Source organism: Monodon monoceros, unplaced genomic scaffold (genome assembly GCF_005190385.1).
Source record: "Monodon monoceros isolate NGI ecotype Baffin Bay Population unplaced genomic scaffold, NGI_Narwhal_1 Super_Scaffold_5, whole genome shotgun sequence".
Taxonomy (NCBI): Eukaryota; Metazoa; Chordata; class Mammalia; order Artiodactyla; family Monodontidae; genus Monodon; species Monodon monoceros.
Genome location: NW_021703782.1, coordinates 79926487 through 79944359, shown reverse-complemented (window position 1 = coordinate 79944359; position 17873 = coordinate 79926487). Strand labels below are relative to the sequence as shown.

General features: G+C 49.2%; 1 protein-coding gene across 3 annotated transcripts in view; it reads left to right on the top strand.

Annotated features, from left to right (window-relative positions):
* TBC1D2 (TBC1 domain family member 2) overlaps positions 1-17873 on the top strand; it is a 42420-nt gene that overhangs the window by 10712 nt on the left and 13835 nt on the right. For all 3 annotated transcript variants that reach the window (XR_003790646.1, XM_029201544.1, XM_029201546.1), the window contains 4 exons: positions 1497-1630; positions 5707-5903; positions 13100-13495; positions 17282-17392. Coding sequence is in view for 2 of the 3 variants with exons in the window: in XM_029201544.1 (XP_029057377.1) it covers positions 1497-1630; positions 5707-5903; positions 13100-13495; positions 17282-17392 (838 nt within the window). In the remaining variant the exon portion in view is untranslated. The remainder of the gene's footprint in view (positions 1-1496; positions 1631-5706; positions 5904-13099; positions 13496-17281; positions 17393-17873) is intronic.

The following is a 17873-nucleotide window of genomic DNA, read 5'->3' as shown; positions in this document are numbered from 1 at the left end:
AAGCAAATCACATGGCTGTGCCCAAAATCAAAAGGAGAAGGGGGATGTACTCTGCTCCTGCGGAGGTGGAAGGGAAGGGGTAAATATTTGTTGAAAAGTAATTTAATCTATATATGCATCTTCCTCTTTACTTCCCACTTGAGTTTCAACTCCTTTTTTGTGTTTAGTCCCTAGGGATTTTCCCTTCCTTTTCTGAGAATTCAGCTAAATACTTTTGAAATATGTTTTGCATTTATCTAACATCTAGGTAGATGTTTGTGGAACAAGGGTTTTTCAGATATTTTGTCCACCATATTGCTAGACGTATACATCGTATGGAGGGATGATAGCGCAAAGCCAGGACTCCATCACAAGTCTACAGACTTTTTCAGCCTTTTGTTTTCTGGCCACGCTATTGCTGCCCTTTAGATAATTGACCTCCTCCTGCAGTGTTTTTCAAACTGTTGACCAGTAAGAAATACATCTTATTATATGGCTCAATACACATATATGTAATTCACAAAATTTTAATCCTTTCTAAGTGGGGCGCATTCTGATATTTTCTATTCCATTTTTTTAAAATGCTGGTCGTGATACTAAACTGATTTTACAGTCTACCAATGGCTCACATCCTGCAGTTTGAAAAACACTGACCTAGTGAACTCTTTGGTCATTTTTTCTTCCTTGTTATTAGTTTTGGAGTATGTCGACTTTTATACCTTTGCAAAGGGAAAACAAACTCAGTTGAACTGCCTTTTCATCCAACTCATGAACTTCTCTGTGGCCTGTGGTGCCAGGCCAGCCTTTGGCGCTACCTAGTTCCTTCCTGCAAAACAAACATCTATTGAGTCTGTACGCTGGGCACATGTGACCCAGTGCCAGGTGCCAGTAGGCATGCAGGTAGGTTAGTGCCCAGTTCTTGAAGAAAAGACACCACTACTCAGTCTAGACAAGTACTTGGTCAAAGAGTGACCCATGCATGAAGTGCAATAAGCTCCTTGGAGGCTGTGAGGTGATCAGTGAAGGCTACAGAGAGAACAGGTCTGAGCAGGGTAAGAAAGCAAGGGGAGCAAGAGGCCAGGAGGTGTTTGGAACTTTTCTCAGCAGAAGTAGGGAACCACTGGTGATTTTTAAGCCAGGTGGTTATAAGACCAGGTGAAGGTTTCGGGAAAGTTAGTTTGGCAAATCCATTTCAGTGAATAAAGCAAGACAAATGCCCCTGCCCTCATGGAGCTTATATTCTAGCAGTGGGGTTGGAGGCAGAGGAGTCAAGCTTGTATTGTTTACAAGGAATGCATATCAAAGGTGATCCGCATGATGAAAAATGGAAAGGAGAAGGGTAAGGGTGATGGGAGAGGCTCAGATGGGTTGCTTCCTGCAGGGTGCCTGCAGTCAGGCAGACTGAGCAAGTCATGACTGGGGTGGAGATGCAGCCTGAGCGCCAGCAGTGGCAGCGGGAAGGGTAGTGGGCAAGATAGCAGGGCTGTCAGCCCCATGATCCTCTATTTTCCTTTCAGAAACACAATGTACAACATCCGGGGCAACAAGCAGACCCAAGGAACAGGCCACAGACCCTCAGGAGAAGATTCTTCACTGAGCGAGGAGCCTCAGAGGGAGGAGCAGCCCTCGCCTCCTGACCTCAGCGCCCCAGGTGAGCCTCTGCCTGGGTCTGAGCTGCCTTCAGAGACTAAGTGGGTGCCTTCTCTCCTCCCCGTAAACAAACATCCGTGCTTTTGTGTGTCAAAGATTCAACTCTCCAGGTCACTCCTCCTGGGCTTCCATGGGTCTGGTAGTAATGATTCATTCTTTCTTTCTTTCTCTCTTTCTCTTTCTTTCTTTCCTTCCTCCCTCCCTCCCTCCCTCCTTTCTTTCTTTCTTTCCTTTTTTTTTTTTAACTTGTGGTAAAAATACATAACAAAATTTACCACTTTAACCAATTTTAAGTATATAATTCAGTGACATTAGGTACATTCACGTTCTTGTGTAACCATCACTACCATCCATTTCCAGAACGCTTTTCATCTTCCCAAACTGAAACACCAAGCAATGATTCTTGAAGTAATAAGGGAAAATATCTGTTGCTTTTTCTTTCTTCCTTTTTTTAAAAAAATTTGTAAGGAAAGGATATAAAAATGCTTTTCTGGGATGATTAAAATCAGATCTACCTGAAGAAGCAGAACAAGTGACCTCAAGGTATTCATCCCCTCTGTGACATGGCACTTTATTTCTTTTACAAAATATTAGGACCCATACCATCAGGGGTGTTTGACATCTTTGAAATTAGCATAAATGCCCTTAAAACATGTTTTAACTATGTAGAAACAGTTGGGAGAAAACTGGCTAAGGCAGCACTGAGGGGTCTTATGGTAGAGAGGACCCCTGGGCTGTGTAGAAATTACTCTAGAAAAAGCACCGCTTTGGAGCAGTGCCTGATGAGGCCCCACAGATCACGATGAATAGCCCAAGAGATCAGTACTGTATCTAATCAATAATAATAATAGAACTAGCACTTACATGTAGCAGGTACTTTGTGCCAGGGCTACTCTAAGCCTTTTTTTTTTGGTAACAGTTTCATTCTGATACAATTCACATAGCATACAGTTCACTCCTTTGAAACATATAATTCAGTGGCTTTCAGTATCTTCACAGAGTTGTGCAACCATCACCATAATCAAATTTAAAACATTTGTATTACCCCCAGAAGAAACCCCATACCCCTCAGCCATCAGTCCCAGTCTCTACCTCTAGGCAACCACTAATCTACTTTCTGCCTCTTTAGATTTGCCTGTTCTGGACATTGCATATAAATGGAATCTACAATATGTAGTCTTCTGTGATTGGTGTCTTTTACTCAGCAGAATCTTTTCAAGTTTCATCCACATGCACGAAACGCTTTACGTGCATTAACCTGTTTAGTCTTTACAACAACCTGAGCGGTAAATACTGTTCTCATTTAATAACTGAGGGAACTGGGAACGGATGTGAGGAGTGACTCGCTCACAGCTGCACAGTGAGTAACAGAATAGGATTCAGATCAAACAGTCTGGCCCCATATTCCTGCCTGAAGCCTCTTTTCTGAGTCAGTGACTTTGCAAACAGCCTCTTTATTGCCATGAAACTTTGTCCCCATAAACAAAATCTGATACACAAAGCAAATAAAAGCAGAGTTGAGGCAGGGTTGGGAGTCCAGGCTCCCCCTCAGCCCCTCCCACCCCACCCTCTTCCCTTCCCAGCCAGCCCTTGAGGCGATCCCATGAAATCCTAGGGTGCTGATTGAAAACCACTGTCTTTAGGCCTCCGTTTTTCCCAACTATAAGATGGGCACAGTGATCCTACCCTGCCTGCCCTCAGGGTTGGTGTACAGTAGCCTGCAGGGCTCCAGGGAGCCTCCCTGCTCTCTTAGATCCTGTGGCAGGAAAGAAAAAGAAGCATTGCATTCCTCTGAGCTCTGCAGGCTGCTTTGTACCTGGCTCGACCAGATTTCTTTTAAGCCTGGAACAAGACCGTTCTGTTCTTGTACTCAACAAGGCCAAGGAGTTTCTGGTTCCTGTCACCTACTAGAGTAGTTTTTTGTCTGCTCAATACTATTTGGTTGGCTCTTGGCCTGGTCCCCAGAAGAAAGTTGCTAAGTCATTCAGCTTGTCCTGGAAGCCTTGCCTGTCCCCTCCCCTGGGATCTCATACCACATCCTTATTTTTAATATCATAGTCCCAAAAGAACTGGGTATGACTTACTGCAATGTATATCAGGGGGAAGATAAATGAGTAATTTGAGTTAGGAAATTTAGATAGGCTCAAGAAAAAATCCTGCAGTGTACCAAAGGTGGGCAGCAAATGTGGCTCTGAGCTTCTCAGCAGCCAAGGCAAAGAGGGAAATGCAAGTGGTTAGGTTACTTCCGGTGTCCATAAGACTATAAACACATATTTTCTTGAAAGAAGCAAAGCTGGCCCTGAGAGCTGAGAAGAATTTATGTTGGGGCCTCATAACGGACATAATGTGTATGTGCCCTGTGATCAAAATTCTCAGAGTCTCTTGACCATATAATCAGGCCATTACATGTCCCTTGATGCAGGCTGATGGCAGAGCCCTAAAGCACAGGCTGAGGGTAGGGCAGGACAAGGCGGTCTGGGTGAGTGATTCTCTAACATTGGATTTAAGAATAAAATTTAGGGACTTCCCTGGTGGCGCAGTGGTTAAAAATCCACCTACCAATACAGGGGACACGGGTTCGAGCCCTGGTCCGGGAAGATCCCACATGCCATGGAGCAACTAAGCCCATGCGCCACAACTACTGAGCCTGTGCTCTAGAGCCCGTGAGCCACAACTGCTGAGCCCGCGTGCCACAACTACTGAAGCCTGCGCGCCTAGAGCCTGTGCTCCGCAACAAGAGAAGCCACCGCAATGAGAAGTCCGTGCACCACAACGAAGAGTAGCCACCACTCGCCTCAACTAGAGGAAGCCCGTGCACAGCAACGAAGACCCAACGCAGCCAAAAATAAATAAATTTATTTTTAAAAAAAAAAGAAAGAAAGAAAATTTAGCACCAGTCAACATTTTCTGTAAAGGGCCAGATAGTAAATATTTGAGGCATTGTGGGCCATACAGTCTCTGTTGCAAGTACTCAACTCTGCCTTTGTGGAGTGAAAGCAGTACAGACAATGCACAAATAAATGGGCATGGCTGTATTCCGATAAAACTTTATTTACAAAAGCAGGCCGCCCGATTTGGTCTGTGGGCCATTGGTTGCTGACCCAGGCTCTACTGGAAATAAAAGGATACAGCCTTGAGACATTCAGCTGTGGGAGATATGTCTCCTAATTTAGCTTGTAATTAGAATCAAATGAGAGTTTACATTACTCACTGGGGCAAGTATACAGAGTACAGATATTTTGTGCTCCTATCAATGGACAGATCTGTGTGCCTTGAAAATCGCCCAGAGCCTGGAGGTGAGATCCTGAAATAAGAAAAAATACATCCTGCCTGGGCCCGTGCCTGAGGAGATGGCCACCTGGCAAACACTAGCGGGGCAGTAGGAGGTAACCCATGCAGGTTGAGATTGGAGGGTAGGGAACAGAGAGAATAGGGAACAGAGGGTAGAGGATGGGCTGGATGACCCGGCACAGTGTAAACAGTGTTTATATAGTCCAGTGGTTCTCAGAGTATGATCCCTGCACAAGCTGTATCAGCATCACCTAGGAACATTTAAAAATACAAATTCTCAAGCTGCGCCCCAGGCCTATGGAATGGAAAGCTCTGGGAGTAGGGTCCCCAAACTGCACTTTTTAAAAATATTTTTTAAAATAAATTTATGTATTTATATATTTATTTTATTTTTGGCTGCATTGGGTCTTCATTGCTGCACGCAGGCTTTCTCTAATTGCGGCGAACAGGGGCTACTCTTCATTGCGGTGTGAGGGCTTCTCATTGCAGTGGCTTCTCTTGTTGCGGAGCATGGGCTCTAGGTGTGTGGGCTTTGGTGGTTGTGGCACGCAGGCTCAGTAGTTGTGGCGCATGGGCTTAGTTGCTCCGTGGCATGTGGGATCTTCCTGGACCAGGGCTCGAACCCGCGTCCCCTGCATTAGCAGGCAGATTCTTAACCACTGCGCCACCAGGGAAGTCCCCCCAATCTGCATTTTACCAAGCCTTCCAGGTGCTTCTGCAGCAAGCCCAAGTTTGAGAACTGCTGAAGCCACTGATCACAACCTCTGTGTTCCTCCTCTTGAGCAGGAAAAGATCCAGCGGATTCTCCAAAGCCTACACCCAAGTCCTCTCTGACCGCCAATCTCATTCAGAAAGCCAAGTGCCAGAGCAACACCTTCCCGCTCTTCACCGAAGGACTCACACGGAACCGAACCGCCCAGGAGAAAGTGCTGGCCTTGGAGCAGCAGGTTCTGATGCTCACCAAGGAGCTAAAGGCTCAGAAGGTGAGCTCTGGCCCCAGAGAGGCCCCAGGCTCCAGTGGACCCCACTGGGCCTGGAGCCCCTGGACAAGCTAGATGTGATGCGTTAGCCAGCCTGTGGTCCTTAACTGCCAAACTGCAGGTGGCTGGAAATGCTGTGCTGTTGATCAGTCAGGGACATACTGTCACTTGAGCTAGGTGACAGAAGGCCACCAAGGGCAGGTCTCTCAGGTCTCTCCTGGGAGACTGTGCATGATCTGACCCCATACCCGAAGACACAGTGTTTGGAGGAGGGTAATCTGCATGCAGGGTCCTGGGAGGGGCCACCGAAGGAACTGGGGGATCTTTGACCTGGCAGCTGGTAACTGGGTACAGGACAAAGAAACCAGGCTGAGCCAGGCCCAACAGAGGACAGTGACAGGGAGGAAGATTTAGGCTTCATACAGAGAGAAGTTAATTATAGCAGTTAAGAAAGAAAGAGCTACAATGGTCATTGTAGGTAACAGATCACATATATACACAGACATTAAAATCACTCAAAAATCCCACAACTCAGAGAGTAAATCAAGTTCACATCCAGGGGTGACCTCATGAAGTAGTAAGGGTCACATGGCGGGGAGGCAATGGGGGATGCAGCATGGGCAGTAGGCTCTCTTTTTTTTGTTTGTTTGTTTTTTTGTTTGTTTTGCGGTACGCAGGCCTCTCACTGTTGTGGCCTCTCCCGTTGCGGAGCACAGGCTCTGGACGCTCAGGCTCAGCGGCCATGGCTCACGGGCCCAGCCACTCCGCAGCATGTGGGATCTTCCCGGACCGGGGCACGAACCCGTGTCCCCTGCATCAGCAGGCGGACTCTCAACCACTGTGCCACCAGGGAAGCCCAGTAGGCTCTCTTTAGCACAATAAAAGTGACTAAGCCAGCACAGTTGCTACCAAAAATCCTGAGCGTGGTGCCTGTGGTACTCCAGTGATGGTACCCACTGAGGGCCCAGGCTCCTTTTCCTCTGAGAGGAAGGCCTCAGCTCTCTTGCTTGAGCTTTGGCTACTCTACATCTCTGTCTGCTTTATTTCTGGTCTTGCTCCTGGGGAGGTAAGGGGTATACTTCTAAATATTCTCCCCTTTGTACATTTCTTTTCCTTTCTGCTCTGTTTTTAGAGGACACAGTCCAGAAAAATGCTCTCTCTACCTAGTTTTGCACCTTCTCTGCCTTTCTTGCCCCTAAACAGTTATTACAGGAACCAGCAGAGGCTTCATTCCTGGCAGCTCAGGGGTTACATTTAATGAAGCAGCTGGTGATGAGAGTCCTCAAAGGAGGAAGCTCAGTCATTCATGTGTTCTCAATTCATTTGTTTATTCACAAAGCTTTTATTGGGGGCCTGTTACAGGCATGCAGTGTTCTAGGTGCTGGGGAACAAACAGTGAGAAAAGACACAGCCCTGCCCTTGCAGGCTTATAGCACCGAAATGTATCCTTACAGCATGTGATGTCTCCTCTGATGCCACTTAGCAGCCCAGCCATCACTCTTTTCCTCTGTCACCTTTGCGTTCCTGTCATGAGGCTGCTGGCCGCTCCTGAGAGCTGAGGGCATTAAGCTGAGCTGTAGCAGCTTCCTGATCCCTGTATCAGTACAGCTTCAGTCCCAAACCCAACCTGGAAAGGAAGAGCGATGTAGAATGTAAACACCACTTGTCGTTTCCGTGCTTCTTCCCCTACTTTCTAGGAAATGTGGGCAGCCTCCCGTGACTCGGCCTTTCCTTCTAAGGCATTAGGAATTGTCAAATGAAGTGGAGAGGCCCCGGGAGACCTAGATTTCATTCCGCTCTTGGAGATTAGTACGGGCTGCTCAGGATGTTGACAACTCCCCTACAGTCAGAGTGAAAACGTCGGGAGGAAGTTGTTCCAACATTAAAGAATCTGGACTTCTTTACTAACTCACTTTCCAGCAGACCTCAACCCTGTCCTGGGGCAGATAGTGGGGAGGAGATCAAGTCTTGGGGTTTAGCTTTTGACTCACGAAATGAGTGGGTAGTGTGCGCTCGGACCCATCTCCCAGATGGCCGCACCGCCCCGGCACACAGGATCTTAGTTCCCTGACCAGGGATCCAACCCACGTCCCCTGCAGTAGAAGCACAGCGTTCTAACCACTGGACCTCCAGGGAATTCCCTCCTCTTCTTTATATGGACTTATAATCATGTTTTCTGAAGAGGCCTGTGTCCAGATTCATAAAGCTGAGTGCCTGGCACCCAGCAGCTGCCCCAAACATGCAGGCTTTGATTATTTTGGCTGTGACTGTGGCATTCCCAGCTCTCCTTGTTGATTCCTTCCCGCCTTACGAGGAGTAAAAGCACCCCCCTCCCTCCCCGAGGGGCTCTGGGAGATGTGCTTGTGGGGTATAGCAGTGATGGGAGGAGGCCATCCTTACCTTTATTCCACATTTAGAAGGGGGACCCCAGCCAGACCAACTGTGGGGTTTCATGTTCAACCCAAATACCAAAACCAGTGAGTAGGACAGAAAGAGACTGACTCTTGACCTAGAGGTAACACAGAGGAGTCTGGCACAATCTTGGGGTGCCCATTGGTACCCCAGGCACTCAAAAATGCTGGTCAGAGAGCAGCTCTCCATCTGAGACCTTTTAAGTGTAATACCTCAGCTGGGGAAACAGTCCCCTGGAATTCCTGGGCCCATGTCTACAAGACATGTCCCTTCAGTGGGAAGGTGCCACCTTTTTGCCTCAGGCTGCAAGAGGACATGGGAACTGGGGGTCTCATCCTGGCTCAGCCAGCCAGGCAGACACTGCCAATAGCTTTAGTGATTTTTAAGAATTTGTATCTCAAATTCTGTTGGATGCTATGGAGGACACTGAGGTACACTGGGCCAAATCCCTGCCCTTGGGGACCTCACCATCCAGTGGGTGAGGAGAAGATGTGAGCACAAGTAACTGCTGGTATGAAGTGTGGCCCCAGTACTGTGCTGGCTGGTGCCTTCCACACACTGTCTCTCCTCTTGACATCAGTTATCCTCTCCTTTTCCTGACAGACTGTAGTTCTGAGAGGTTCTGCGTGCCCATGACCTCCTGGGCGCTGAGTCAGGGTTCAGACTCTGGTCTGCCTGCCTCCAGAGCTTCTGCCCTCTTCACTGCACCACGTTCAAGGGGCTCAGAGAAGGTGGCTGACTAGTCCAAGGTCACGCAGCTGGAAGAGCCAGGACGTAGGCAATGGTCTCCTTCCCCAGGTCCAGGACCCCTCACAGCCCAGCTGTCTCCTCCATGCTCTCGCAGTGTAGCCCAGTATCAGACACAAGCACCGTGACTGCTCCTCAGAAAAAATGAATGCACTCCCTGTGATTCCAATACCCATTAAGCCATTATCCATCCCAGTCCCCTGCAGCGCTGGCCCCCCAAGAGCTTTGGACTCTGGGAGACGGCACCAGATGGCAGCTTGGCCTGGTGACTCAGGCTTTCAGAGTCGGCAGCGTTGCACCCAACCTGAAGGCTGTCTGCTCTGACAGATGGAGGGCTGTTGTTTGTGGGGATGTTGGCTGCCAGGAATGGTGAACCCCTCCCCCGGGCCCTGCCAGGGGCCAGCTTAGCTCACTCAGGATTACTTGGTGAAGGTATATAATTCGCTGAGGAAACTTGATCAGAGCAAGGTGCCGCCTCTCCCTTCCCTAGAACCCCAGTCGGACACTTCAGGGTACAGGCCCTGGGGAGGGGTACGGGCCTTAGAGGGAGAGGGGGTGAGAGGGCCCCTGTGCTTGGGGAGGCACACTTGTCACAATTTCTCTCTCACCCTTTCAGTGACTCTTGGTGGAGTAGGACCATCATCTCCATTTTACATACGAGAAAGCTGAGGTTCAGTTTTCTGAAACAACCGCATTAGTGGATCTGGAATGGGAACCGAGGCCTCTGTAACTCCCAAGCCAGTGCTCTTTCACCTGTTCCCAGCTGGCACCGAGGCCCTTAGGGGTCAGAGGCAGTCATGTCCAGGGCACTCCCAGTCCAGTGCTCTTTCCACAAGCACTGTTGGACTCACCCACCTTGATTCTAGTGAGCAATGAAGGTATCCACACTTTAATAAGATAAATGATTTATTGGCTTTTAAAATGTTTACTAAAATGACAACTTATTAACAGTTGTCAAAATCTAAGATCGACCAAACAATGATTCAATTAAGAAGTATTAAAAGTATCACTTGATCAGCTCTTCTACTTCAAGACTTGGTCCCAAGGCATTGCTTATGACTGGGAATTGGAAACAACCCAGATGTCCATCCTAGGAGGTGGGATGAAGGGAACTGTGTGCTCCATACAAGGAATACTCTTGAACTGTTGCAAATGGTAGTGTTGCTTGATAGTGACTGACGTGGAGAGGCGTCATCACATTGTAAGGATGAAAGCAGCTTCAAAATGGGATATTCAAGTTTTCCTTTTTGTTTTCATTATTTCTATTTGATGTATATGTGCATTTTTGTGACTGGCTTAATTCATCTAGCATCAGGTCCTCAATGTTCATCCATGTTTTAACGTGTGATGGGATTTCCTTCCTTTTTAAGACTGAGTAATATTCCATTGTATGCCACATTTTGTTTATCCATTCACCATCGACAGACACTTGGGTTGTTTCCACCTCTTGGGTCTTGTGAATAATGCTGCTATGAACATGGGTTATTCCCATTTTTAAAGAAATTGAAAGAAGCATTTCGATGCAGAATCCGTTAACTACACATCATGAAGAAGTGAAGGGTCTTAGGGTTGGAGTTGGGAGCCTTCTGTTCTAGCTGCAGTTTTCCCACTCATGGGGATCCACCAGGTCCCTTTAGTCCTCTCTTCTCCCTTCTTGAGCTTCAGTCTCCCTGCGTGAGAGCGGGGTGACTGAACCAGGTGGTCTCCCAGGGCCATCCAGCCTCCAGGTTTTCCGAATCCATGATCCATTCCCACTCCTCACTTTACACTTCCTGCTCTGGCTCCATCCCTCTCCCGGGTTCCTTTCTTCCTGTCTTATTCTGGTGCAGGGGTCCTGGGGTGGGAGGACAGCCTCCCAGGCTGGTCTTGGATTTGAAGAGCCAGATGCGGGAAGGGAGAGACAGCTGATGTAGTGAAATGGGCTTCAGAGTTGACTCTCCCAAAGTTGGCAGACAGATACCCCCCTGATTCTGAGGCTAGGGCAAGTCTGAGCAGTGGCATGTACTGGTTATTTCACCAGGCAGTTACCCCAGGTAATCTCCAAATCTCAGCTGACTCAGAAAATGGTCTAGGCTTCTCAGTTATCCTGCAGCCACAGGAATGTTGATCTGGGTCAGTACCGCCCTGGGAAGCTGACTTCTAAATCCCTGATGTGCCAGTTCGGTTTGCAGCCACCCGCCCCTCCCCACCTTCCTGCCACACCCAGGACCCACAGCTCTGTACCTGTTCCTTCATTCCATTGAGGCTTTGCTCAAGCTGTTGGCTCAGCCTCGTCTGGAAAGCCCTCCCAACCCTCAGCTCCCACTTTCTGCCCTTGTCTCCCACCTACTGCTTGACCTCACTGGCCCTCCTCATTCTTCAGGATCAGTTTAAACTGCTCCGCCTTTCTGTGGAATGTACTGGTCTTCCCCCGCCTCTGCCGCAGGCAGAAGTCATTGCCTGCTGCCCTGAGTCCCTACAAACACCCTTGCTTCCCCCTCTCACGGTAAATCATTCCGTGACAGTGGTTGACTTTTGCTCCCACCAGCCTTCGTGGTCCTTGAGTGTGGGAACTGTGACTGGTGCCTCTCTGGGTCCCAGGGGCTGGCACTGAGTGAGTGCTTGATAAAGGTTAGATGGATGGATAGAAGAGCGAGAACCAGAGAAGGGACAGTCACTAGTACCAAGGTTTCGGAAGGTGTATGCTAATTTGGTCTTATCGTTAGCTTCCGAAATGAAGTCATGATTTTGGGCAGTTCTCCAAAATGGAATTGTTCTCAGCCTATCCAGCCAATCATTTATTTAAACACGTTGGCATGCATACAGTTAATGTGTCCCCAGGAAGCCACGCTTTTCCAGATGAGACTGGCCTGGAGCACAGCAGTGTGAGCTAAAGGCCCTAACTGCCGGGTCTGCGGTTCACGTGGGACTGGCTGCTGGGCTGTCTGGCTTCTGATATGCTGATCCTGGTCCTGAATGAATTCACATCCCTGCTTTGGAGCAGGACAGGTCCCTGAATGCTGGGGAGGTTGGAAGCTTGAAGGCACAGGGAGCCACACCTTGAATTTCCACATGAATCGGCTGCCCCTGCCAAGGAATAAATCGAAGCCTGTTGCTTCTGAACTCCCAGGCGCTCCTTGGCACCTGCCTTGCAGGCATTGTTGGATGGGCTGAGGCGTGGGCACAGATGGACTGAATGAAGCCCTGGGTGTGTGGCGAGGCGTGAGGATTGCCAGTTTGTTTTCTCTCTAATGCCACCTCAGCTCGATTGGTAGTGACTGCTTGAATGCCACGTTCAGAAGGATTCTGAGGCCTCAGCTAGGCTTTAGCGGGAAAGAGTACTGAGGTTGATGAGTGATGTCTGCCTCAGGGGTGAGAAGGAAGAGCCATGCCCACGGGCCATGCCGCTGCCACCCCTGCTTTCATTACTGACCGAGCACAGGATGCTCAGTGTCTGGGTGATTTGGAGTTAAATTCCACTCTGCTGGGCCTCAGTTTGTTCATTTGTGAAACAGACATATTAGTTGGGGAATGGGCAGAAGCCTCAAAGTACTGTGGCCTAAAACAAATTGGAAGTTTATTTCTCTCTGACATTGAAGAATCCAGAGTGAAGTGTGCAGCTCCGAGTTGGTGGGGCGACTGTGCCATCCTCAACATGCAAATTCTGCTTGTGAGCCCAGCCTGGCTGCTCCGGTTCCTGCCATTTCCCAGCCAGGAGGAAAGGGAACTGGGCCAGGGGAGCACGTGTGCAGTGGTTTGGAAGGCATGACCCAGAAGCTGCCCACAGCATTTCTCATATCCCATTTGGGCACAGTAGTCACTTGGCCACACCGAGCTATGAGCTTGGCTGGGAAATGTAGTCCTTTGCTGGGGAACCATGTGTCCAACTAAAACTCTTCTGAGTAGAAAAAGAGAATGTGGGTGCTGGTCAGTGATGCCCTAGGGGATGTTGCCCGCCACCTCTCAGGGCTCTTAGGCGAACTGATGACAGCCTCTGCCTCACCTCTGGCATGTAATAGGCCTTCCCCGAGCTCACCGGGCTCTTCCCTTTCCCCGTGCAGGAGCTGGTGAAGATCCTGCACAAGGCGCTGGAGGCTGCCCAGCAGGAGAAGAGGGTGTCCAGTGCGTACCTGGCAGCAGCCGAGGACAAGGACCGGCTGGAGCTGGTGCGGCACAAAGTGCGGCAGATCGCGGAGCTGGGCAGGCGGGTGGAGGCCCTGGAACAGGAGCGGGAGAGCCTGGTGCAGACAGCGAGCCTGCGGGAGCAGCAGGTGCAGGAGCTGCGGCAGCACGTGCAGCTGCTCCTGGACAAGAACCAGGCTAAGCAGGAGGTCATCCAGAAACTCTCTGAGAAGGTCACCCAGGACTTCATGCATCCCCCCAACCAGCCCCCTGCACCCCCAGATGCAGCTGACAGGGACCTCCTGAGCCAACAGGAAAAGATGGAGCACCTGAAGGTAGGGACCCCTCCCTCCAGGCCCTGGGGCCTTTGGGGAAGGCACTGCTCTTTTTTTTTTTTTTTTTTTAAGGGCACTGCTCTTGACCCCAAGGGTTTTCTGGACAGAGCTGGGATGACCCTTAATAGTGGAGTATTCACATCTGAAACAGACATTGATAGAAATGTTGCTACACGCTTCCTCACTTTCTCAACCAGTAGGCCCAATGCAATTTGACCTTTTCATGACATCCTAGGCTGAAAAGTGAAGGTATCGCTAAATCATCAAAGTAGAGATGAAAGAGCCCAAGATGGAGTCAGAACTCCTAAGCGCTCTGGAGCCTGGCCTGCTCAGCCTCCTTTAGCGCCACGCTGATGCTCTCAGGAGCCCCCGAGGTGCCCAGCAGCCCTCCCCAGTGGTCCTGCACATGAGTAGTGACCTGTGGCTGGCTGTAACTTGCTCGTGATAATGACAGTAATCGCTACTCCTACTTACACATTGTTTACCGTGTGGTAGGCACTGTCCTAAGTGCTTTACTTTCATCACTTCACTTAGTCCTCTCACCAGCCTGGTGAGGTAGCTGCTTATGTGCTCCCCACTTTACAGATGAGAATGCTAGGGCTGAGAAAGGTGAAGTAACTTGCCCAGGACCGTGTGCAGAGGAAGTGGGGGGACTGGAACTGGGTTGCAGCACACCTCTCTGACTAGTCTTGTCTGCTCTGCTGCCTTCCAGCCTCTGTGGCCCTTCCAGCCACCACCATCATCCCGGCCTCACCCTTGCCCAGGGTGTGGCTTTCACCCGGGAAAGGCCACCCCATCCCGCAGGGACCAGTTGCAACACAGGGGGCAGGAGCTTTATTTTAAGTGTGATACCTGCCGCGGGCTGCAGCCTCCTCTCTGGAGGGTGGTGACAGGAGCTGTGGATAGGTGCGCCTAGTACCCACCGTCCCTACAGGCAGCCACATAGCCCCAGTCAGTCCTCCCCCAGCCCTCACACCCACAGCCACAAGAGTATACATCGGATTACCACGGAAATCCTGTGCTGCTGTATCAAAGGACTGCTGTCAGACGGGGTAAGGGGGCGAGGAAGAAAGAGAGAAATCCGGGAGCTTTTGAGAGACCAGTGGGCAGTGTGGTATAGTGGCCACTCCGCAAGCTCTGAAGTCAGGCAGACTGCCTCTTGCTAGCTGTATGACTTGGGCAAGTTATCTCACCTTTATATAACATGGCCTAACCAGTCCTACAAACAGAGTTGTTAGAAGGGGAAAGGAAGATGACATGAAATCCAGATTCCCTTCCCTTTCTTTCAGCATGAAAAATCATATAACCAGTCTCTGAACCTTTTCCCTTATTTCGTCTAAAATCAGAGATTCTTTTGAGTGCAAAATGAAAACAAAACCTTTCAAATGCAGATGAAGCTAGGTTGTCAGAAAGCTGTGAGTCCCTCACAAAGCAGTGAAAATTGCTTCCATGAGATTGCTTTCCTACCCTGCTCTATCCTGCTAAGTGTCTTCTTTCTGTGCTTATCCTGCTGGAATCCACTGTTGAAGTCCCAGTAGAGCAGCATGGGGGTCAAAGAGATAGACTCGCTGGGTGCCTCCAGACCGTCTCAGAGAGTTGCCCGGAAGTATGGACTCACCTAAATGACTGAGCGTGCCCCTGAGTTTGCATGTTCAGGAATTTAATTTATCAGTGAGCCCAGGTACGAAGAGATTCTGGGTACAATTCACATCAACCATGCTTACGTTTACAGCTGCTCCTTAGAGGTTGTTAGAAAGCTATCAGTCCTGCAGCTGACACCTTGGAGGTGTTTTCTAATAGGAGTTGCATGTACTAGACTCCCTTATTTTTTAGCCTTTAGGTCTCTGATCTAGAAAAAAATAGAAGACCCATCAAAACTCCACTGTTTTTAAGTTTTGGGACAGAGTATGTTCACATTTCCTGCTTGCCCTTGTGGTTAAGGACACTCAGCTTTAAGGAAATGCCCCCTTGTTGAAACTGTCAGTGTGAGGACAGAATCACTGACTTCTTGAATATCAGAGCCGGAAAGACTCAGAGATCTAGTCTGCCCCCTCATTTTCCGGCATGGTCGGCCGAGTCCTGGAGAGGGGAAAGGACTGGTCCAAGGTCGCACAGTACAAGCAGCAGGGTTACAGCCTGACCCCAGGTGTCCCCACGTCCAATCCACTGCCTTCCCCACTAGCACAAGGGCTCGTCCACACGGCATTTCCCAAAGATGATTCCCGGGTCCCTGGTCCCTGTGAAAGCAGGAGGGCAAACTCTCTTCTTCCCTGTCCACTTTCTCCAGTTATGTTTTCCTCCTTTGCCTCACTGGTGACAGTCACGTGGCTTTTCTCATCTCGGAGCTCTCTCTTTTTCCTCCCTACAGCTCTGAGCCAAGAACACTCAAGGTAGGGCAATGAGTGAACGGGAAGGCACTGCCCAGATGCCACCCCACCCAGGCCCACGGCTGCTCTGAGGGGCACTTGTACCTGCCCTCCTTGTCTGGGCTGCAAGCAGGGTGCCCTGTGCGACACATCCAAAGCCTTGGAGAGCCCCTGGACATGAATTGGAGCTTCTGAGCTGGGAGGGATCTTGGCCAGAATGAAGAGGGTCAGCACGGCCTATGAGCTGTACACAAGTGACCCATCCCTGATATTGAAGTGCCATGGGTGAGGTGTGCTATTCTTAATTTCCTGATAAATCAGGGCCTAACCGAAGTCGTACCCGCAATAGTCTCTCATGCTCATCTATAGGCCAGTACATTTTCTTGAGTGAGAGAGAAAGGGATTGAGTTTCCATTAGTAAACGCCCTGGAATTGCTAGGTATCACTGTGAGCATGTGTTGTCCATTGTTCCCACAGTGTCCATCCAATCAGAATAAAGATTGAGAGCCATAGCTGCAGCTGCGGCTACTCCTTTCAGGCTCCTGCTTGACCCTCCCCAGTGCCTGGCCAGCTTCTCCTTGCATGCCCCAGCAGGAAGATCATACTGCCTCCCCTGGACAGCTTGCAAAAGGAAAACTCTAGGCTCAGATACAAACATTACAGCTTTATTCATAATAGAAACAAACCAGGGACTTCCATGGTGGTCCAGTGGTTAAGACTCCACGCTTCCACTGCAGGGAGCATGGGTTCAATCAGGGAACTAAGAGCCCGCATGTCACATGGCACAGCCCCCCAAAAAAGAACCAAACAAAAACACTCAGGGCTCAAACTAAAAAAGCAACAGGAGAAGGATTATATCTAAGTTATGGTAAACTCACCTAATAGAACAGTCATCAGACATTAAAAATTATCATTGGGAAGCTTCTGTAGCAACATAGAAAAGTATTTACAAAGTGACACTAAGTAAAAAATTTTCACCCAAATTTGTTCAGTATGATCACCAATATATGACAAAATATTTTTATTTAAAAAACAAACACTACTTGAATGTTTTCTCTGTTTTGGTCCTTGTATTTAGTGTGCACGTTACCTCACTTAGTCAGCTGCCAAGTGGGGTAGTTGGTATTTGCTCCTTTTATAGATGAGGAAGGAGAGGGTCAGATTGATTCAGTGAGGCCTCCCAGCCAGGAAGTCAAAGCCAGGACTTGAAGTCCAGGCTTAACGCTCTCTCCACCATGTCATGCTGGCATCAAGATTAGAGAAGGGGGCTATCACTATTACTTTTTTTCTTTCAGACTTCCTTTTCTGTTGCCATTATTGGAAATTTCTAAAGGAAGAAGGTGTTGGCAGCTCATCTGAGAGTGAGGACCAGGGAGATGTTTCTGGTGCAGCTCATTAAATGTTTTGCTCTCTTCTCCAGGATGACATGGAAGCATACCAGACCCAGAACCGCTTTCTCAACTCCGAGATCCACCAGGTCACAAGGATCTGGAGAAAGGTGGCTGAGAAGGAGAGGGCCCTTCTGATGAAGGTGAGGCACGGGAGCCCTGTTCTGGCCTTCTCTGTCCCCAGCCACCCTTCCAGTCCTCTCACCACCTCACCACTGGCTCAACTCTCTCCTTATGACCTGACTGCTCTCCCTCTGGACCGTGCCCTTCATGAGCTGTCTTCCACATATCAGGGATCTGTGCTCTGCTGACTGCCGCTTCTGATCACAGAGGTGAGGGGAAGAGGCAGGCAGCCACTGCAAGCCCCCACCCCCTAAAGTAACTGCCAGGGGATTTAAAGGGCCTTCCCCCTTTTTGTGTTTCCCTTTTTCCCCTTTTGTCTTTTTTTTTTTTTTTTTTAATAAAGCCAGCCTTTCTGTCTCTTTTTTTTTTTTTTTTTTTTTAATTTTATTTATTTATTTATTTATGGCTGGGTTGGGTCTTCGTTTCTGTGCGAGGGCTTTCTCTAGTTGCAGCAAGCGGGGGCCACTCTTCATCGCGGTGCGCGGGCCTCTCACTATCGTG